Source organism: Ips typographus, linkage group LG12, assembly GCF_016097725.1.
Source record: "Ips typographus isolate SLU linkage group LG12, UJ_Ityp_2.0, whole genome shotgun sequence".
Classification (NCBI taxonomy): domain Eukaryota; kingdom Metazoa; phylum Arthropoda; class Insecta; order Coleoptera; family Curculionidae; genus Ips; species Ips typographus.
In genome coordinates, this window is record NC_138433.1 from 426,314 (window position 1) to 447,826 (window position 21,513).

The 21,513-nt window shown below is 38.5% G+C and overlaps 6 protein-coding genes across 15 annotated transcripts in view; 2 read left to right on the forward strand and 4 right to left on the reverse strand.

Annotated features, from left to right (window-relative positions):
- Positions 1-6,450, forward strand: part of how (protein held out wings) — a 28,833-nt gene extending 22,383 nt beyond the window's left edge. For 9 of the 10 annotated variants that reach the window (XM_081990763.1, XM_081990766.1, XM_081990767.1 and 6 more), the window contains exon 9: positions 3,645-6,450. The gene's annotated coding sequence lies outside the window, so the exon portion shown is untranslated. Of the gene's footprint in view, positions 1-3,642 lie in introns of all 10 variants that reach the window. The other variant, XM_081990765.1, reaches the window with a different exon arrangement.
- LOC145736364 (nuclear envelope integral membrane protein-like) lies at positions 5,740-7,657 on the reverse strand. Its single transcript, XM_081990761.1, has 8 exons — positions 7,453-7,657; positions 7,277-7,401; positions 7,017-7,224; positions 6,798-6,964; positions 6,597-6,747; positions 6,260-6,449; positions 6,047-6,208; positions 5,740-5,955 (listed from the first exon to the last, which is right to left on the reverse strand). Exons 1-8 carry the CDS (start codon positions 7,535-7,537, stop codon positions 5,829-5,831), a joined length of 1,215 nt encoding a protein of 404 aa, XP_081846887.1. The 5' UTR covers positions 7,538-7,657; the 3' UTR covers positions 5,740-5,828.
- LOC145736349 (tyrosyl-DNA phosphodiesterase 1-like) lies at positions 6,513-11,760 on the forward strand. Its single transcript, XM_081990730.1, has 10 exons — positions 6,513-6,648; positions 7,751-7,833; positions 7,886-7,984; positions 8,034-8,345; positions 8,400-8,502; positions 8,553-8,678; positions 8,727-8,822; positions 10,706-10,867; positions 10,919-11,314; positions 11,366-11,760. The coding sequence occupies exons 2-10, from the start codon at positions 7,797-7,799 to the stop codon at positions 11,688-11,690; spliced, it is 1,656 nt and encodes a 551-aa protein (XP_081846856.1). The 5' UTR covers positions 6,513-6,648; positions 7,751-7,796; the 3' UTR covers positions 11,691-11,760.
- Positions 11,682-12,473, reverse strand: rtv (QVR superfamily protein rtv). The gene is made up of 3 exons (XM_081990802.1): positions 12,300-12,473; positions 12,026-12,199; positions 11,682-11,896 (listed from the first exon to the last, which is right to left on the reverse strand). Exons 1-3 carry the CDS (start codon positions 12,355-12,357, stop codon positions 11,697-11,699), a joined length of 432 nt encoding a protein of 143 aa, XP_081846928.1. The 5' UTR covers positions 12,358-12,473; the 3' UTR covers positions 11,682-11,696.
- Positions 12,474-14,995: 2,522 nt separating this feature from the next.
- On the reverse strand, positions 14,996-16,120 carry LOC145736376 (protein THEM6-like). Its single transcript, XM_081990791.1, has 3 exons — positions 15,847-16,120; positions 15,375-15,589; positions 14,996-15,321 (listed from the first exon to the last, which is right to left on the reverse strand). The coding sequence occupies exons 1-3, from the start codon at positions 16,004-16,006 to the stop codon at positions 15,031-15,033; spliced, it is 666 nt and encodes a 221-aa protein (XP_081846917.1). The 5' UTR covers positions 16,007-16,120; the 3' UTR covers positions 14,996-15,030.
- Positions 16,121-16,560: 440 nt separating this feature from the next.
- On the reverse strand, positions 16,561-21,489 carry Tektin-A (Tektin A). Its single transcript, XM_081990723.1, is given in 11 exon segments — positions 16,561-16,940; positions 17,119-17,273; positions 17,328-17,550; positions 19,805-19,924; positions 19,975-20,149; positions 20,196-20,422; positions 20,474-20,600; positions 20,603-20,660; positions 20,725-20,954; positions 21,008-21,302; positions 21,348-21,489. Coding segments are annotated over 11 exon segments (1,887 nt in total). The 5' UTR covers positions 21,411-21,489; the 3' UTR covers positions 16,561-16,726.
- Positions 21,490-21,513: the final 24 nt, after the last annotated feature.

The window sequence follows — 21,513 nt, forward strand, 5'->3', positions numbered from 1 at the left end:
CTGAAAGCACTAAAAACAGTTTACATTTCTTAGAAGTGCTCCAATTTTTTGATTCGATGAGTGCAGAAGTCAATTTAACAGTGACAAAGCTTGAAATGACATTCTATATCAAAAATTTGGTGAAAATAGTCTTGAAACTCGATTTTCCTAGCTGAAAGCAGTTTTAAAGCACTAAAAATAGCCAAGAGTTTTAAGAAAGTGAAAAATGTATTTTCAAGACTAAAATATTGAAATTTGGTTTTATATTATGAAAACTTGCTTAAAATCAGTCAATTTTCGATACTAAAGTCTTTCAATTTATAAGAAAACTGAATTTGTAAATTTGCACAGTTTCCAAGTCAATTTTTAAGACTAATCTTACAATTTGTCTGAAAACTATGAATTAAGCTTCTCAAGTGAATTTTCACTGTTTCCAAGTCAATTTACTGGTTTCTTTGTCAATTTTCAAGACTAAACTCCTTCAGTTTGTTCGGAATCTATGAAAACTTACTACAAAGACAATTTTTAAGCTTCCCAAGTGAATTTTCACTGTTTCCAAGTCAATTTTTAAGACTAATCCTTCAATTTGTCTGAAAACTATGAAAACTGGTTACAAAGACACTTTTTAAGCTTCTCAAGTTAGTTTTCACCGTTTTAAAGTCAATTTACTGGTTTCTTTGTCAATTTTCAAGACTAGACTTCTTCAGTTTGTTCGGAATCTATGAAAACTGACTACAAAGACATTTTTTAAGCTTTTTAAGTGAATTTTCACTGTTTCCAAGTCAATTTTTAAGACTAATCTTTCAATTTGTCTGAAAACTATGAAAACTGGTTACAAAGACAATTTTTAAGCTTTTTAAGTGAATTTTCACTGTTTCCAAGTCAATTTCTAAGACTAATCTTTCAATTTGTCTGAAAACTATGAAAACTGGTTACAAAGACAATTTTTAAGCTTCCCAAGTGAATTTTCACTGTTTCCAAGTCAATTTCTAAGACTAATCCTTCAATTTGTCTGAAAACTATGAAAACTGGTTACAAAGACACTTTTTAAGCTTCTCAAGTTAGTTTTCACCGTTTTAAAGTCAATTTACTGGTTTCTTTGTCAATTTTCAAGACTAGACTTCTTCAGTTTGTTCGGAATCTATGAAAACTGACCACAAAGACATTTTTTAAGCTTTTTAAGTCAATTTTTAAGACTAATCTTTCAATTTGTCTGGAAACCATGAAAACTGGTTACAAAGACAATTTTTAAGCTTTTTAAGTGAATTTTCACTGTTTCCAAGTCAATTTTTAAGACTAATCCTTCAATTTGTCTGAAAACTATGAAAACTGGTTACAAAGACACTTTTTAAGCTTCTCAAGTTAGTTTTCACCGTTTTAAAGTCAATTTACTGGTTTCTTTGTCAATTTTCAAGACTAAACTCCTTCAGTTTGTTCGGAATCTATGAAAACTTACTACAAAGACATTTTTTAAGCTTTTTAAGTGAATTTTCACTGTTTCCAAGTCAATTTCTAAGACTAATCTTTCAATTTGTCTGAAAACTATGAAAACTGGTTACAAAGACAATTTTTAAGCTTTTTAAGTGAATTTTCACTGTTTCCAAGTCAATTTCTAAGACTAATCCTTCAATTTGTCTGGAAACCATGAAAACTGGTTACAAAGACACTTTTTAAGCTTCTCAAGTTAGTTTTCACCGTTTTAAAGTCAATTTACTGGTTTCTTTGTCAATTTTCAAGACTAGACTTCTTCAGTTTGTTCGGAATCTATGAAAACTGACTACAAAGACATTTTTTAAGCTTTTTAAGTCAATTTTTAAGACTAATCTTTCAATTTGTCTGGAAACCATGAAAACTGGTTACAAAGACAATTTTTAAGCTTCTCAAGTGAATTTTCACTGTTTCCAAGTCAATTTACTGGTTTCTTTGTCAATTTTTAAGACTAATCTTACAATTTGTCTGAAAACTATGAATTAAGCTTCTTTTTAAGCTTCTCAAGTGAATTTTCACTGTTTCCAAGTCAATTTACTGGTTTCTTTGTCAATTTTCAAGACTAGACTTCTTCAGTTTGTTCGGATCTATGAAAACTGGTTACAAAGACATTTTTTAAGCTTTTTAAGTGAATTTTCACTGTTTCCAAGTCAATTTCTAAGACTAATCTTTCAATTTGTCTGAAAACTATGAAAACTGGTTACAAAGATAATTTTTAAGCTTCCCAAGTGAATTTTCACTGTTTCCAAGTCAATTTCTAAGACTAATCCTTCAATTTGTCTGAAAACTATGAAAACTGGTTACAAAGACAATTTTTAAGCTTTTTAAGTGAATTTTCACCGTTTTAAAGTCAATTTACTGGTTTCTTTGTCAATTTTCAAGACTAGACTTCTTCAGTTTGTTCGGAATCTATGAAAACTTACTACAAAGACATTTTTTAAGCTTTTTAAGTGAATTTTCACTGTTTCCAAGTCAATTTCTAAGACTAATCTTTCAATTTGTCTGAAAACTATGAAAATTGGTTACAAAGACAATTTTTAAGCTTCCCAAGTGAATTTTCACTGTTTCCAAGTCAATTTCTAAGACTAATCCTTCAATTTGTCTGAAAACTATGAAAACTGGTTACAAAGACACTTTTTAAGCTTCTCAAGTTAGTTTTCACCGTTTTAAAGTCAATTTATTGGTTTCTTTGTCAATTTTCAAGACTAGACTTCTTCAGTTTGTTCGGAATCTATTAAAACTGACTACAAAGACATTTTTTAAGTCAATTTTTAAGACTAATCTTTCAATTTGTCTGGAAACCATGAAAACTGGTTACAAAGACAATTTTTAAGCTTCCCAAGTGAATTTTCACTGTTTCCAAGTCAATTTACTGGTTTCTTTGTCAATTTTCAAGCCTTCCTTCCCGGAAAATGACGTAATACATGTCAACTTATTTTTCTTGTCGGTCTATCAAAAAGTGATTTATTGACAGTAAAAACATAGTGGCTCCTTCGCCATTTGTCCAGATACTTTCTCTGAGTGGTTACAAGAAACTTTGCCACCGATTCGTCTGTTACTTATCCGAAATCGTCGGAATTACACTCTTGAGTGTCTTTCGATTAAGCGAGTCGGTGGATTCGTAGAAAAAAAAAGAAAATTTACTTGGGCAGTGTAACTTTTCGAACGATGTCATTTTAATAGAGTTTACTTTTTTTTTTGGCCTGATAGTCGCGAAAATTGGTTAAAACAACCCCCTGATGATTTTAGATGAGTAATGGAAGTTTGTAGTTAACCACCACTTAACAGAAAGTATCTGGACAAATGGTGAAGGAGTTTTTTTCATACATTTTTGCAGAAGTAACAAAAATTGATTAGAGAAGACTAAAGTAATATTTATGGCTTCTGATTGGTCAAAAATCAGCTGACTACCATAATTACCCAAATGCTACCTAGTATGCGTGGAAATTTTGTGTTTTTTTTTTCCCATTCGCTGTATTGGTTATTTTTAAAGCCGTTCACCGATGGTTCAATTAAGGACGAGCAGAGCTTTTTCGCTTTTCTGCTTGTACCAAGTAAATTGACTAGGTAAAAGCCAAGAACCTTATTAAATATTAATATTGTGACACATTCGATGAATTACGATACTAACATATATCTGTTTTCTTTCTTTTCCTGTTAACCAATTATTGGGCCAGCTTTACGAAGGTGCTAACCAAACACTCACGGTCACCCCCACACCCAAGTTTGTCCACCCAATCGACTAACAACCCGTCTTCGTGGAACCCATCTCGATAAGGGGGAACCATGGAATTTTGCTAGACTTATGGGGTAGCGGTATGTCGATCAACTAATACATCACTAATAATCGGGAACCGGCCAATCGCAGCACATTATTTCACTTTTTAACCGCCATTGGCCGGTTCCTTTACTTAACTAACCTCTTCTACGTCGTTGTACTACTACCACTACTACTGTTTAATATTAATTACTCACTTTTGTTTTGTCACCGTATACAGGGTGTCCTGATGCTAAATACGGAGCGTTTGGCTCAGAAATAATTAGGAAATGACGTCACAAAACTGTCCAATCGTTCACCGTTTAATTCGGTTGACAGTTGACATTGTACTGACAGACTCAAATGTTTGTCTGAGAAATTGTATAAAACGCGGTCAAATCACTTTAGAGCTTATTCGAACCGATTTTGACAGTTGACACTGCACTGAGACTCAAATACAGTTAAATCACTTTGAAATGGCTCTGTTGGGGTTTAAGTGGGTTTTATAGCTTTAGAGCTTAATGGAACGGATTTTGACATTTTGACAGCGCTCCACTAAACGTCAAATCACGTGACTAATCGACAAGATGGTAGGTTAATTGACAGTTTCTATTGATTTGGACTCCGTATTCCATTCAGGACACCTTTTTTACAGTGCAACACTAATAATAATAATAATATCAGCATAGATTTGCCATATACTATATCTGTTACGTTGTATAAGTATTATTGTTCATTCTGGCTACTAATAAAACAAAAACATCAGAGAAGGAGGGAGAGAGAAGGGTTTCTGGGCGCCATCTCGTATCCAGTTAGCCTAACTAGAATCTCTTTTTAGATTAGTCCTTCCCCTTCTCTCTCTTTCTTAACGTAGTAAATGTGTCTGTGGTTAGATATTATTTTACTAATAATAATTCTTCGTACAAGTACAAAACAATTATTAAGAGTGCCAATAATTAAATGTTTATCGAATAATTAATAGATGTGAGTGTACAAGCCGAAACGTTGGAAAATTGTTGTTGCAAAAGAATATTATTTTCAAACGTTTCGGTGTTATATTATATTTTAAGGCTTTCAGGCGAAATACTAAGGTAGGTACTGACCGAGGACGGTAAAGGATTGCTTTTGTTGACGTCACAGTAACGTTTGTCTGACCGACTTGATGGTGACGTAAGCAATCCTGTTTACCGTCCTAGGGTACTGACAGACAGGGCAGAGCAGGAAACTATCAAATCCAGAGACTTAACTTTAGCTATTGTTGTTAACTCAATAAGTGATACTAATGCGTCCGTCCGGACCAGAAAAAAAAGCAATACTAGAGGCAATAATACTAATTTAAAAGGAATAAAAATACTCGTTTATTTAAGTGCAATAAACTGTATGAGATGTTTTTTTTTCCAAATTGAAGGTGCAATCTCAATTGTTGCGAAGGTCTGTTATCGATATTATAAGTTTATTAGCACTCGAGGAAGGTTTTATTTATTTGATGGGGGTGTAGTACGCCCCTGCGTGATGATGACGTAGGAACCGCCACCACTGACCGAGCCCAGCCTCCTTGTACTTATAGTTTTCATGCGCGGGTGGGGACATTTCAAAACTGTCACTGGCAAAGTTGTTTCCATCTTTGTTGGTGGCATTGATTTTTCTCTCCCTCCTCCTTGAGGGGTGTGTGCATAATAATTTTGACATTTCCCTACCAGTGTATAACGCAAAATCGAATATAGCATATTATTATATTATAAAATATATACAGGGCCGTTTTATGTTTTTTTTTTTTATTATTATTACTATAAGACTTCTTGAAATTGAATTAATTTGATATTGTGTCATATATAGTATATTATATAAAAATGATCTAGATGTAGAAAGTGCCTTAATTATTTTCAAAGTTACGCACACTCTAGTAACTGTAATTTTTTGAGATTTTTATTATCTTAACGCGCACAAGTGTAATAATTGAATATTCTAGTATTATATATAAATGTGTTAAAATGTTCAAAAATCATTTAATCCCATACAAAAAGTAATCCTTTATTCAACAATCACGCTTTATATTGTACAAATAAAATAATCAGTCTTTCCCTGTAAATAACTAATAACCAAGTTAACTGCTATCCTCGTCCGACGTTTCACTCCCATCATCATCAGTTAAACCGCCCTGAATGGACGTTTCGTACTCGAGTATTTCATCGTCAGACAGATGGGAATTGCCCTCAATAAACGACGCAAACCTATACAATTCAAAATCGCATTCGTTTCTTGACAAAAACGTAATTTGATTAACTGTCAAATTACGTCATTGTGACGTCATATAGACCATACCTTTTGACGTCTTTGATTTTTAGTGCGGTTTTCCACTGGTTACACTGCGGACTGGAACAAAACTGTCTGAGCTCTTCCAGGGCTTTTGCCGTTTCTCTCGCTCCTTGTTCGTAATACTCGTCGTTGGTGAGCGGTTTCACTTTGGGAGGGAAACGTTTTATCCTAAAATTGTCTCAATTTTCCACCCAGAAATCAAGTGATTTTGCCGCTTACCAGTATCGTTTCGGAGCTGTCACCCAGCGTTTCGGTACGTAAGCGGCCGTTACCAGTAAAATCGCTTGAGCCATCGCGGCTTCTTGGTACTGGCTGCTGAAAAACACCGCCGCTAATCCGAAAAATTGCAAAGTCCACTTAATTAGGTCGATTGTACGTTGATTCGTTACGGGGCCCCAACGATAACACACTGAAACGTCACAAATTATAGTGTTTACTACCTTTGCACATGCAATAGAAAAAGATAGAGAGCGTTTACTGTCATCTGTCAAAAAAATTCCACCAACAAACCACGATGGCGGATGTAACCTAATTTTGTTCAATAAACAACTTGTACCAATAAAACTGATGGTTCCAGTGACGGCAATATACCACACCACATAAGTCTGGTAAGTGGACATTATGGTTTTTAAGTTGTCCCACAAAATTTGCAGGAAATAAATCACTATAGTCCATCCGGCTCCTATGACACCATACATGAAGGTTTTCTATAAATTACCAAATCAAACACTAAGAAAAACAAACAAACTAGACAAACCCTGGGGAATATTTTGCTGAGGAAATAAATCAGTATCAAAAACGAGGCGCACACACCAAAAGACACCCCGCAAAAATAGTGAAACACAGTGTTGTGACTGAGCGTTTTGGCACTCAAAAACAGTATAATCCCTACACTTAGCAGTAAAACTCTCCACAAGTCAACTCCTGCAAACAACTTCTATTAGTTAACTGAACTGTTCCAACTGGACTAACCTACTGATCACTTTAAGTTGGACGCTGTAGCGGTCCCTACTTTCAATCCCTATGCAACTGGAGTTGAAAGGGTTCAGTTTGATGTTGTTTGATTTTGTTGAAAACAAGTTTACAGACCAGCTGTAACGTTTGTTAGTGTATTCCCTTTCAACGTGTTCTGGTGTAGGTCCATCAAACTGATTGTAATCTTCAGTGGAATGACTGATTTTCAGCTACAATAAGCAGTTTAGCACATAAAATTAACCCTAAAACAACCTCTCACACCATTACACTCTGCCAAATATGTATGACATACTTGGGTCTACCTTCGTAGCAAAATATTTGCAGTTGCCTACTGCTGTATGGACTTGTATTGTGGACGTACACCTCGTCTTGTTCCAAATAGTGGACTAATGGGGGTTTTTTCAGTTTAGAGTTAAAAGCACAACAGAATGACTTACCATTTTTAGGGGCTTCCACACTAACTACTCTTTGAGTTACCAGTGTTAGGAGGAAAAACAAGTAAACTACTAACCTGGTGTACATTTTTTACTTAGTAGAATGTTTCTTAAAGTATTTAAAAATAGAATAAAATTTTGAAATCTACTAAACGTTTTTCTATGCCATAACCCTACTTTTTCACCGGGCGAGCGTGCAATGTTGCCTACCTCAAACAGTTTTCTCTGTTGACATGTTTCTACCATAACCTCAAAAACAGTTGAGAGAACCTAACCTAAGTTTTGAAAGTTAGTTTTTTAGTGTGAATTCTTTATTAAAAACCAGTCTAAACTGAACGTGGGGCTAAATGGAGCGTTTCCTTAAAAGAAAACAAGACGATCAAGGTTAGTAGTATTATATAAAGTACCTAAACGTGTCGGGACAGCTCTTATTTAGAGGGTTCCCCAAAACGGCCTAAAAAAGAGGAATGCCCTCACAAGGAACGATGCTACCGGAAGAATCCGCATCATTTTAAAGAATTTGACCACCCTTTCTGTGAGTACCCTGTCAGAACTAAGTAATGGATGCTAAAATATGGTTTCAGTGAATCAACTAATAGGACTGAAAGAACTGGTAATACCAGACAATATGCCACAACCAACTGAAGTGTATATAGAACAGATTAACATTTTGAGGCCTATTTTACAGTCTGAAAGTAGTAGCAATAACCAAATCATTCCAAGTACACACTCTGCTAGTACTAGCACATTGACTAAAGGAAAAACAACTGATACATCAGCAAAACCTGGCACAATGTTGGACAAACTGGAGAAAAACTCCCCTTACAACTTATTTTTTACTGTCATTCCAAAAAGTCCAGAAACTGGCAACGAAATTAATAGTATAACTTTCACAGGTTAACACAGCACATTTATTTAAACTCACTTACTTATAAATGGGCTGGTTTCAGATCTGTTATGTCCCAGTCTGGGCATACTCAAATGCTCTCTACAAATTAACTTTATGATCGACATTGATTGGCTGCTGAAGCAGTACAAAGCACAAGGAGTCCAGTAAGTCGGTCCTCACAGCTTAACATAGGGAATTTTAAGTGAAATTTCAGTCAGAAACCTTTAACAATCGTTTACGGGGATGATTGGCCCGATATGGTGGAATTTATGCAAAGGTTTTGTCCAAATGTCAAGCATCACTTAGTGAAAATGAAAGATCCCTTTGGATGTCATCATACGTAAGTTTTAGGCAAAGGGAAAGCTGGTTGAAATGTAAGAATTTTCAGAAAAATGGGTATGTACGTTTATGAGGATAATTCAATAAGAGTGGTGATTTCTACGGCCAATTTGTATTATGAGGACTGGAATAATTACAATCAAGGGTAAGTATTTGTTTGTTTGGACTCAATGGGGCTTTCTCTTGTGATGGGAGAATTTATTTGGCTTTCACCTGACCCTGGTTGCACAATCCGGCAACGCCGCAAAGTTTTGACGTTTGACATTTGAACATGACAAGCAGCCATTGTTTATTCTTTGTTTTTCTTTATTCGAATTTAAAAAAGTTTAGTGGGATGTTTATTTTAAAATAAATTAAATTCTGTGTGTGTGGTTATCAACTTTAGCAAGCAAATTGGTGGTTGCAAAGATTATTTTGTGGTGTGTTATGTATTTTGTTTTTTAAGTGCCCCACTGCAATATCCCCTTTAACCGGAGCGTTTGTGAAGGCGAAAACTGTTGCAAATGCACTGGGTGTGTATTCTTGAAACGAGGGAAGGGAGTTATCAGGAGAAAGAACCTGTAGAATGTGACAGGAACCCGTTATTGTCAGCTTCTTCTGTCACATTCTATCAACACCTCAGATTTCCGTTCCCTGTTTTCAAGAATTAGGTCCCTGGTTAAAAGGGATTTTTAAGGGGCAATCAGCAGTAATTCAGTTCCGTATACAAATTGCCCTTGACTTACCCTTACAATTTGAAAATTTTGCAAAACCAACATGTTTGTTATACATCATCAGAATATTTAGTGCATCACGTGACCTTAAAACTGCGCGCAGTAATCAAGTCACGTGACTTTCTCTAACTCTGGTCAGGGCCAACTTGGAAAAATCTCCATCTTATAGCGAATTCGACTGGCGGCACTAGTGCGCACTATTCTGCACTGAAAGCACACTCGCTCGGTGCTGGTTGTTCGACTGACAAAGTTCTGCACTGGTTTTGAAAATATTTATGTTCGTCTCGGAAATGCACTGATTTAGTGCGGTCTGTGAGAATTCGGCTGGGTTGCATTTGGTGCGGTGTTTTAGCACTTAGTGCAAAATTTTAGAACTGTGCTGCTAGTATAGTTCTAGTTCAGTTCTGTCTAGAGAAACAAACAAAACAAATAAATAGAAATGGTGTCAACGGCTTTACTTGAAGAATTTTTAATAAACACGTCATCTAGCAGCAAGAGTGATTCCGGAGATGAAGAGTGGTTATTATACATGACAGGAGAGAATGGTCTCAGATAAGCGGGTCAAGCAAGACTACTGCTTTTTACCCTCCCATCGCTGTAGACCAAAACTCCGTTAACAGTCACTGGTATTTCCCTTGAAATATTTCCCTTTCGGGAATTACCAGTGTTGCAACGGTGTCCCCTGTCCTGGGTGAGAGTGCCCCGGCTGACAACGGGGCTCTTCTGCGCTCTTCTTGTCTTGAATTCTTCTTTCTTCGTCAGCTGGTCATCCTGGTGGAGGTCATGGTGAAGAGTGGTTAGCTTGCTTGGGACAATTTGATAAATTAGATAAATTTTCTGTTAATTGTCAATCCCAGTCGAATCAACCTCGTTTTAATAACTGCACTGGTGTGGCTCGCACTTTCTTAGTGCAGCGTGCTAACTGCACCTAATCGGAGTTAGAGCAACTTTTACATGGCACTGAGAAAATACGAATTGAACTGGGGTAGGCCGTGCACTCGGATAGTGCTTCCCAGTCGAATTCGCCATTATATAGGGGGCCATGAAGATACAAAGTTTGATTTTTTTTTTTTTAAATCACATGACCCCATGATGACAAAACTATACAGAGGCCACGTGACCTTTGCGTTTCGATCCGAAAGAAAACGACTAAATACTAATTGTCATTGTTGTTGTCACTGTGACATCTATTTTGAATTTAAAATTTCTTTAGTTATTTTGCCTTTATCTGCAAACTAATTTAAAAAATACTAAAAGGGAAGGCCCTATTGTATTATACATTTAAAGAGGTACCAAAAAAGTATTGTTGGTATAGCCTATGGGTTAGTCCAAAACTGCCTGCACTGAGCAAAAGTACGGACGGCGAATCTCTGACTGGTTTTAAATCAGACTTGTTAGCTTACTTAAAGAGTTATAATTTGGCAATTTTAAAAGAATGGATTGAGTACGTGGAAAATGCAGATTTCAGCAATGTAAAGTAAGTTTCGTAGACACTATTAACTTTACACTGTAATGGAGTTACATTCAGGGTGGCATTGGTTTACTCAGCTCCTGGTAAGTACTACCCTAAAAAGAACGGCAATCATTTGCACAGAGTGGCGCATTTGTTGAGTCAACACTGTACTTTACCTGCTAAAACAACGGCCGAAAGCGAAGGGCCTTTGTCTTGGGGGATAATCGCCCAGGCTTCTAGTATTGGTTCGATGGGTAAAACCCCCGCCGAATGGCTGAGAGGGGCGGTGTTACGAAGCCTGGCCAGTCATAAACAAGGTCCCATACCCAGTAATTCACAGGCTGCGATCAGTTTAGTTTATCCCAGCGTTGCCAATGTGGCCCACGGTTATTGGGGGCTTGAAAGTGGGGGATGTTTGCCCTACTCCAAAGCAATTAATGAGAAACAACGTTGGTTGCAAAACTACATGCAGTAAGTGGGTGATTTGATGAAGTTTCAGTGGTTGGTAAGAATGGTTTTCAGTCAATGGATCGCTGATGAAAAACACCGCACCAAGGCTATGCCCCACGTAAAGTCGTATTGTAGAGTATCACCAGACTTGACTAAATTAGCTTATTTCCTGCTAACCAGCGCTAATTTGTCCAAATCCGCTTGGGGGAATAACATACAAAAGGATGGGGGTAGCTATGTAAGATCATACGAAATGGGAGTGATGTTTTTACCGGAATTTTTTTCTGAAGAATATTTCGAAATTGCCAACCTAAACAAAAATAAAAAACTATTTCCATTCATGTACGACCTACCCTTAACCCCCTACAAGAAGGATGACTATCCCTGGTGTAATTAAATAAGTTTATTGTACAAAGTGCCTAAAAAGCATAATGGAAACGAAAAAAAATAAATTAATTTTTGACACAGTTGCGTTATTACACAAATCCCCTTTACAGAAGCACATCAACACTTTTCTGTAGTTCCATTTGGTGTAGGCGCACCGATCTTCGCTGTCTGACGGTCCTCGTTGTAGACAAATCCGTTGAGTCGCCACTCCATATTCTGTTTGTATTAAACACAGTTTTACAACAACAATGAAAATGCTCAAGAGAATTGATAGAATGCGACAGAAGCAGCAGACAATTCAAGCTTCCTGTCACATTCTACAGACCTTTTGCAGGTCGATTGTACCTTCTTTTAACGCGTCCTCGCTTTCCAAAATTTTACCGCACCACCCTGAGGCGCACGGTACCGTTTCCACCCCGATTTCCTGCTTGTTTTCCACTAAAGTGACGTTTACGGTAAAAGGATCTTTGCAGCTGCCCAGTTCACCTCTTGAACGACACATGAAGCAACGTTGCAACCCTGAATTGCAAACATATTTCATTTTTTTTTTGAACCAAGATGGGAAAGGGTAAGTAACCTAAATTATAGATCAAGGACCTGTATAATATATCACACTTACCGTAAGAAGAGCAAATCAAACACACAAAAAGCAACAATAATGTTAAATTAAGCTTCATTTTAAACGGGAACTAAGTGTAAATATTGATTATTGTACAAGACATAGTTAACTAAATTTACTTTCACTAAGAATCGGTTGACGGTGTTATGCGTCATTTTCAAGAACTTGCAGGAGGAACTGGTCATTCTTCGCGGTCAGTGGCGTACCACTGAAGAAATCACTGTAAATAACAATTTTTACCTTGCCTAACAGCTGATGTATTAATTAATAAGATAAAGAGCAATTTTTAGAGTAAATTCTTCATTTTTCCACGCTACTTGCATAGTAATTCTTTGAAAAAAAAAGGTTGCGCCTGATGGTAGGCAACCACACTAACCGTGGATCAACTTGAAGAAATGTACTGTCAGTGTCACTGTATGCGCCATTTTGTTTCTTGGCACTGGGTGGTCAAAAGAGAACTCTTTGGGCTACTAAACAGTAAAAAGAACCACCCTGTAGCTCTTCAGATAACCGAGTTGTCGTTGATCGAATTGGGTCAAGTTTTAGAAGTTTACTGTCAATGTCATTTCTAGCGCCATTTTGTTTCTAGCACAGTTTCCTGGGCAATGGTTTTGGCACTATACAAGGCAAACAAAAGAAGACACTTGGGGCTACAAATCAGTAAAAAGAACCACCCTGTAGCTTTACAAATAACCGAGTTATCGTTGATCAAAGTGGGTCAACTTCAAGAAATGTACTGTCAGTGTCACTTTATGCGCCATTTTGATTTTAGTGCAGCTTTCTTGGCACTGTACAGGGTGGTCAAAAGAGAACTCTTAGGGCTACTAAACAGTAAAAAGAACCACCCTGTAGCTTTTCAGATAACCGAGTTGTCGTTGATCGAATTGGGTCAAGTTTTAGAAGTTTACTGTCAATGTCATTTCTAGCGCCATTTTGTTTCTAGCACAGTTTCCTGGGCAATGGTTTTGGCACTATACAAGGCAAACAAAAGAAGACACTTGGGGCTACAAATCAGTAAAAAGAACCACCCTGTAGCTCTTCAGATAACCGAGTTATCGTTGATCAAAGTGGGTCAACTTCAAGAAATGTACTGTCAATGTCATTTCTAGCGCCATTTTGTTTCTAGCACAGTTTCCTGGGCAATGGTTTTGGCACTATACAGGGTGATCGAAAGAGGGCACTTGGGGCTACAAATCGGTACAAGTACGGTGGGTTGCCTACATGTAGAACCAAAAATTGACGATGTATTTCGGCCGCTTCAGTTGCAGCTAAGAGATGGCGCTAATACAGCTTCGTCATTGCAGACGTCACATTTTTTTAACGTCAAAACAGAATCCTGAAGGTCACGTGACCGTTTTTCAGTTAAACCGGATATTTTTAAAGACACACGTGACCCTCTTTACAGTGCAAACGGCCACGTGACAATTTTTAATTATTTCAACGTCAAAACAAAAACCTAAAGGTCACGTGACTGTTTTAGTCAAGAGTCACACCCGACTCCTTATAATGTGCAAATGGTCACGTGACGATTTTCACTAATCAAACATTTTTTTAAAAGTCACGCGACTCTTTTTAATGTGCATATGGTCACGTGATGATTTTCACTAATCAAATTTAATTTTTTTAGTCCACGTGACTGTTTTTTAACCTCAAAATGGATCCTAAAGGTCACGTGACTCTTTTAATATTAAAAATTGCTTTTATAATGTCACATGACAGTTTTGAATGTCAAAATGTTATTTAACTAAACTTAACAGGCTTTCGACTGCTTGAGAAACATTTTGAAGTTTCTGCTTTTTTTTTTGTAACACTAACCGTTTTTGAGATATTTTCCAAAAACTACTTTTACCGAAAGTTAGTTCAAAAAATTTGAACACCCTGTATCTTGGTTAATTTTGGGAGTTTAGGGAGGTTCAACCACTCGAACGAAACGTCTTGAACTGCTCTTTTCAGTGGTGTAGAGGAAAAAATTGTGTACAGGGTGAGCTAAAATAATGACCCACCAACAATTTCGTGCACGTGCATTAATTAAGTAGTTAAGAGCAATTTTATTTACGGGAATACCGGTAACCAGATTCTGCGCCTGATGGTAGGCAACCACACTAACTTACACAAGTAAGGTGTGTTGCCTACACGTGGAACAAAAAAATTGAGGATACATAACTATACAGCAGTGTGTAAACACAGTTGCTATTAATTTACTTCAACAGAATTTTTTACTGCTTTTGGTCTTTTGATAGATTATGTAGTTTTTTTTTTTTTTAAATTTTCACTGTGTTGTACATAGTGGTTCCTTCACCATTTGTCCAGATATTTTCGGTTAAGTGAATAGAGGACAGTTTTCAACGATTTACTTATTATTATGTTTTATCGGCTGGATAATTGCTGAAAAATTACTTCCCACATTTTTATAAATGTAATAATAAGGCAAATCGGTAAAAAGTTTGCCCAACAAAAAACTTCTGGACAAATGGCGAAGGAGCACCAATGAACAACTTACTGTGAATAATTAATGGAAATGTTATGTACCACTCACACAACTGTGCTGACTTATGTCCCAATTAATTTAAATTGGCGGCATAAAACTGTCCCATCAGGGTAAACAGAAATTACGCACTTCTGATGATTAATTGTGAATTCAAGACTGGTACATAGGAAGTTGTACAATAAAGGTTTATGGGATTGCTAAATGCTGGTAACCTTGCACGTTCCTTGTATTGAATTAACTGCTCTATACAGTATTCACTTCTTTGCTATTATCAATCTTGTCGTTCTCTCTCAGTTTTTCGCTGGAAATCTGGTTGCTTTCGATCCATTTTTCCAATTCCTCGGACAGGGCCGGTCTCTCCCTTCTGCCAGTGCCCATAACTTTTTCCGGTGGATTTACCATGAGGTCCTGCACGATCTCGTCCGCTCCCACTCTAACCACCCTCACTCTACTCAAAGCTATGGCGTTTACGAACCCTCGTTTCGTGGTAAACTTGTGTTCGATGTAGATATTCTGGGCGTCCCAGTAGATTATCTGAAAATTATCTCTAACTAAGTGTGGTACAGCTTTTGCCAAAACTGTATTACTTTGGTGGTTATGTGGTACTTGGTGAACACCTTAATGAACCGCCTGTATCTGATTGTGGTCGCCCCTGCGTAGATCAGCCCACCTTGGGCCACCACTCTTCTGTACAGGGTGGTTCTTTCGTAAAAATCAATTTTGGCAAAGTCCAGCTCCCTGAGGTATCTGGCATTGTTCATGTGGTTCATTAAGTAGTCAATGTCCGTTAATAAGCATATTCCTAAAATTATACTACTTTCACTAAACTTATTGAGTCAGACAAAAGTGTGCTTCTTATTAGTCCTTCATAGATGACTTTCTTTCTATTTGTTTCAATATTATCAGAACTGACACACACATGTCTCAATATACTTAAGTAACTTGTGTATTTCTACACACAGTTTGTATTGAATTGCTGTTAACTGCCTATACTTTTTGATTGGTCAAAAAAAATGCAGCTTTTTTTTTTTGACCAATCACAAACTAATCCTTGCTTACCCGTTAAGTTGGTTTCGTCCAAAATGTGCACTTTTTTCTTGAAAAACTTGGCCCAAGTGACACAAACGAGCCCCCTAAGAAAGTAGTGTAACTCGAAAAGGTTGTAAGATAGAAGTAAAATAGAAACGACACCGAGAAGAAAAAAGCAAAAATGTAGCATATTTAGTCGCGACGGTATTCGAGCGGCATTTTTTGCCCAAGACAGGTCAGGACTGTTTAATCGGTTTTCGCCGACTAAAATCCGGAAAACCTGAGAACAGCTTTTTTATGTTGCAAGTATTGCTCAATGAGATGGCCTTTCATGGTTGTATATCGACAATTTTTGCATATTTTACCGGCTGGCGGTCAAAAAGTACGATGATTTTACGTTGGTAGAACTATACAGTGTGTAGGTCAGTGAAAAATGGGGGGCCTTGAATTTTATGTCTATTTCCTAGATTAGTGGATTTGCAGAGATATTTACATTCCAGTGACTCATTTAGTTTAAATTAATTTGAAATAACCCTGTATAGGGTCACACCTGCCTAAATTTTGTAAGGGATTCGATATCTCAGTTTTTGCTCAATATCTCGGGAACGTTTCAGGTTAGAAGTCTGAAAATTTTACCAAAAAATACACCTCGATGCGATACAACTTTTACCTTCTATACACTTTTTTGATACCACGCAACCATTAGACCTAGAAAAATCAAAAACTAAAATTGTCAAGAAACGATTTTTTTCAGAAAATTTTTTATTTAATTTTTTTACCTCAACTGCCCAAACATTTTGGCGTTTTTGAAGAAAATTATTTTTGAATTTTTTTCCTCACTAGATTCTACGGTGATATGCGGATGAAATGTTTGCGCAGTTGCCAGCTTGTGCAATACAACTTTGTCACATCAATAACCGGATAGTGCGGCAGCCGATGGATAATGCGATCGAATTTTCTGCGTGCGGTCCCGATCCATTTCCAACGTTTTCTTCTTCAACGTCAACTCCCGCTCCAAAACGTTTCTCATGTTGATCATCTGCTCCTGGGACCTCTGAGCTTGACCCAGTTGAGCTTGTAGAGCGGCCACGTTCTCTCCTATTGATTTCACTTCCTCAATCAACCTACAAATTAAATGTACCTAATACCAAATTTACTAAATAATTTAGTAGATTTTTTAATATTTTTTTTTTTTTTTAATTTTTTTTTTATTTATTTTTTTATTTTTTATTTTTTTTATTTTTTATTTTTTTAATATTTTTTTTTTTTTTTTTGTTTTTTAATTTTTTTTTTTACAATTACCCAAAATGGGGCGCATCTCTACAATCCTCCACTCGTGGTCTTAGCAGCCTATTATCCAATCTAGTTTGAGCTTTTTTCATAGGAATATCCATTCGTCTTATAGCAGCTTTTAGGGCATTTATCAAATCTTCTACGTCAGCCAATTGCCGTAGAAGCTAACAATTTTCTAGTGCAAACTTCAATTTTTTAAAACCCCCAACTGGATTTACCTGTTTCAGTTCCGCTTCCAGTTTCCTGACCACTTCCTCAGTGCAAGTCACTTTTCTGTTCAAAGCCATTTCAACTCTATCCGCCTGAGATCTCAGATCTCTGGCTGCATTAATTAAAATTGCATCCAAAGTACCGCGGAGCGCCACTGATCTTTGACGAGTGGCTTCGCCGGCCAATAGAGTCTCTTTAGTGAAATGTTCCCAATATTCTGGGGTCGACTGACTGTTGAAAATTAGTTAGTTAACACCAGCTGTCCTCCAGCCGCCATTTTTTACCAACACGGTGGAGAACAAACAAGCTGTCCTCCAGCCGCCATTTTTTCCCAGCACGTTGGAGAACAAACAAGCTCCCAATATTCTGGGGTTGACTGACTGTTGAAAATTAGTTAGTTAACACCAGCTGTCCTCCAGCTGCCATTTTTTACCAGCACGCTGGAGAACAAACAAGCTGTCCTCCAGCCGCCATTTTTCCCAGCACGCTGGAGAACAAACAAGCTCCCAATATTCTGGGGTTGACTGACTGTTGAAAATTAGTTAGTTAACACAAGCTGTCCTCCAGCCGCCATTTTTTTACCAGCACGGTGGAGAACAAACAAGCTGTCCTCCAGCCGCCATTTTTTCCCAGCACGTTGGAGGACAAACAAGCTCCCAATATTCTGGGGTCGACTGACTGTTAAAAAATTAGTTAGTTAACACAAGCTGTCCTCCAGCCGCCATTTTTTACCAGCACGGTGGAGAACAAACAAGCTGACCTCCAGCCGCCATTTTTACCAGCACGCTGGAGAACAAACAAGCTGTCCTCCAGCCGCCATTTTTACCAGCACGCTGGAGAACAAACAAGCTGTCCTCCAGCCGCCATTTTTTACCAGCACGCTGGAGAACAAACAAGCTGTCCTCCAGCCGCCATTTTTCCCAGCACGCTGGAGAACAAACAAGCTCCTAATATTCTGGGGTGGACTGACTGTTAAAAAATTAGTTAGTTAACACCAGCTGTCCTCCAGCCGCCATTTTTTACCAGCACGCTGGAGAACAAACAAGCTCCCAATATTCTGGGGTCGACTGACTGTTGAAAATTAGTTAGTTAACACCAGCTGTCCTCCAGCCGCCATTTTTTACCAGCACGCTGGAGAACAAACAAGCTGTCCTCCAGCCGCCATTTTTTCCCAGCACGTTGGAGGACAAACAAGCTCCTAATATTCTGGGGTGGACTGACTGTTGAAAATTAGTTAGTTAACACAAGCTGTCCTCCAGCCGCCATTTTTTACCAGCACGCTGGAGAACAAACAAGCTGTCCTCCAGCCGCCATTTTTACCAGCACGCTGGAGAACAAACAAGCTATCAATATTCTGGGGTTGACTGACTGTTGAAAATTAGTTAGTTAACACCAGCTGTCCTCCAGCCGCCATTTTTTACCAGCACGCTGGAGAACAAACAAGCTGTCCTCCAGCCGCCATTTTTACCAGCACGCTGGAGAACAAACAAGCTGTCCTCCAGCCGCCATTTTTTACCAGCACGCTGGAGAACAAACAAGCTGTCCTCCAGCCGCCATTTTTCCCAGCACGCTGGAGAACAAACAAGCTCCTAATATTCTGGGGTGGACTGACTGTTAAAAAATTAGTTAGTTAACACCAGCTGTCCTCCAGCCGCCATTTTTTACCAGCACGCTGGAGAACAAACAAGCTCCCAATATTCTGGGGTCGACTGACTGTTGAAAATTAGTTAGTTAACACCAGCTGTCCTCCAGCCGCCATTTTTTACCAGCACGCTGGAGAACAAACAAGCTGTCCTCCAGCCGCCATTTTTTCCCAGCACGTTGGAGGACAAACAAGCTCCTAATATTCTGGGGTGGACTGACTGTTGAAAATTAGTTAGTTAACACAAGCTGTCCTCCAGCCGCCATTTTTTACCAGCACGCTGGAGAACAAACAAGCTGTCCTCCAGCCGCCATTTTTACCAGCACGCTGGAGAACAAACAAGCTCCCAATATTCTGGGGTCGACTGACTGTTGAAAATTAGTTAGTTAACACCAGCTGTCCTCCAGCCGCCATTTTTTACCAGCACGGTGGAGAACAAACAAGCTGTCCTCCAGCCGCCATTTTTACCAGCACGCTGGAGAACAAACAAGCTATCAATATTCTGGGGTTGACTGACTGTTGAAAATTAGTTAGTTAACACCAGCTGTCCTCCAGCCGCCATTTTTTTACCAGCACGGTGGAGAACAAACAAGCTGTCCTCCAGCCGCCATTTTTTCCCAGCACGTTGGAGGACAAACAAGCTGTCCTCCAGCCGCCATTTTTACCAGCACGCTGGAGAACAAACAAGCTCCCAATATTCTGGGGTTGACTGACTGTTAAAAAATTAGTTAGTTAACACAAGCTGTCCTCCAGCCGCCATTTTTTACCAGCACGGTGGAGAACAAACAAGCTGTCCTCCAGCCGCCATTTTTTCCCAGCACGCTGGAGGACAAACAAACTTACTTTTCCGGAAAAATGACTGCGCCAGGTTTGAACATTAAAACGGTCGAACGGGTGTTTAAGGAGGAATTCAATGCGTCTATTTCATGGGCCACTCTCTTATCGCTCCAATCGTACTCCAATCTGGAATATTTATGAAAAAAATTCAGGTTACAGGGTGTTGTGGGTAAAACCTTCGTTTTGCGGTCTGATCTTCCAAGAGTTGCGATTCGACGTCCTTTAAAGTGCGCGCAAAAATGTCCCTTATTTCCGAACACAAGGCCACTTCTTTGATTAACTCTTCCTCCACCTCGTCTCGCACTAATTCACTGTCCAAACGTCCCGTACGTCGCTCTAAACACTCTCCAGCTGTTTTAAAGAGAATTGTTAGTCAATTTAGTACTTTTAACATCACCAATCGATTCGGGCAATTGCAAAACAGCGGCGGCTTGTTTCAATCTCTTCCTTTGTTCTTCCATAAAAGTGATTTCTTCACATGCCAGCGCAATGGCACGTTCCAGCTCGCATTTCCATCTCATTATCTCCATTTCTCGTTGATTCAGCCGTTTCGTGTTGTCTTCCTGGTTTTTGTCCACGTCGGACTGGGTTTTTTCCAAACACTGTCTCCCATTCCAGTCGATACTACCAACAAACCATCAATTACTAGCTTTTTTACTAACATTTAACACTTACAGATTGGCTCGGTGCTGTTCAGATTTGGTCCTATCCAGAACGTCCATGTTGTGAGTTCTCCACTCGCCCTCGCTGTAGCGTGTTATAGAATATTTATCCACCACCGGTCTGGTGCCTGTTAAACCCCCAACGGGCCCCAATCCACTTTTCCAGTGGCCCACGGCCCAACTGCGTTCATTTCCAAAACCTGGAAGATCACATTTGGCAACATGGCAGTTTACACTGACACTAGAGGGTGTGTTCCGTTTTACCTTTTGCGCCATCAAAGCATCTTCTGGTTGAGGCAAATAACACACCGGAGACTCAGATGATGATTTTACATTGTCTGCTTGTAACAAGGGGTCTTGCCGGCCGGCAGTAGCATGCATGGTCTCTTGGTCACCTTGTGTATGAAATTTTCCAGGTAGGGCTGTGCTATTGGGACAACAACACCTCTCTGCGGGATTGTTTTTCAAAATTCCTTTCTCCGGCTTCACTACACCTGAAAATTACATTTTTCACTGAAATTTTCCAGTGAAAAAAGCGTCCGTAAACCTTCTTTATTAAACACTTCACAGTCAATTTGCACTCTATCTGCTTTATCCTCTGTTAGACAACATTGTTTCATTGATGCTTCAGCACAGGGGGGCATACCCCCCCAATTGTGCTGCTCTACTACAGCACCCTCTTGCACAAGTTGTTGGGTATTAACAGGGGATTGGCGTAAATCGGGAGGAACATAATTTCGAGACACTCCCAAGTGTTGTTGGGGAGGTTGGATGGAATCTTGGAATTTTACTTGGGGTTTTGGTACGGTTTTTTGGGTTAGGTAATCGGAGGCTTTAGGGGACTGTAATCCAGTTTTTAGTGGGTGTTGGGGTTTTCAATAACTCACCTTTTCCTGAAACTGGGCCAAACCGGGACAGGGACCGCAAGTTCTCGATGGATACTCAGCCATGCTCAAAGTATCGATAAAACGTTTCCAACGTAAATAATGTTTGTATAGTGACAGTTTATGTCAAATAAATATTAGCTGGTTGCACTCAGTGCTGAACGCACCC

Coding starts and splice junctions, on each gene's coding strand:
- LOC145736364 (XM_081990761.1), bottom strand. CDS start 7,537: ATGTACACCAGGTTAGTAGTTTACTTGTTTTTCCTCCTAACACTGGTA. Junction 6,965..7,016: donor CGTCCAACTTAAAGTGATCA/GTAGGTTAGTCC, acceptor AGTTGTTTGCAG/GAGTTGACTTGTGGAGAGTT. Junction 6,748..6,797: donor TCAGCAAAATATTCCCCAGG/GTTTGTCTAGTT, acceptor GGTAATTTATAG/AAAACCTTCATGTATGGTGT.
- LOC145736349 (XM_081990730.1), top strand. CDS start 7,797: ATGGAGCGTTTCCTTAAAAGAAAACAAGACGATCAAG. Junction 7,985..8,033: donor AGAATTTGACCACCCTTTCT/GTGAGTACCCTG, acceptor ATATGGTTTCAG/TGAATCAACTAATAGGACTG. Junction 8,346..8,399: donor TAATAGTATAACTTTCACAG/GTTAACACAGCA, acceptor GGCTGGTTTCAG/ATCTGTTATGTCCCAGTCTG.
- rtv (XM_081990802.1), bottom strand. CDS start 12,357: ATGAAGCTTAATTTAACATTATTGTTGCTTTTTGTGTGTTTGATTTGC. Junction 12,200..12,299: donor TTTGATTTGCTCTTCTTACG/GTAAGTGTGATA, acceptor TTTGCAATTCAG/GGTTGCAACGTTGCTTCATG. Junction 11,897..12,025: donor CGAGGACGCGTTAAAAGAAG/GTACAATCGACC, acceptor TAATACAAACAG/AATATGGAGTGGCGACTCAA.
- LOC145736376 (XM_081990791.1), bottom strand. CDS start 16,006: ATGCTACATTTTTGCTTTTTTCTTCTCGGTGTCGTTTCTATTTTACTT. Junction 15,590..15,846: donor GGACGAAACCAACTTAACGG/GTAAGCAAGGAT, acceptor GTATAATTTTAG/GAATATGCTTATTAACGGAC. Junction 15,322..15,374: donor AGTACCACATAACCACCAAA/GTAATACAGTTT, acceptor GATAATTTTCAG/ATAATCTACTGGGACGCCCA.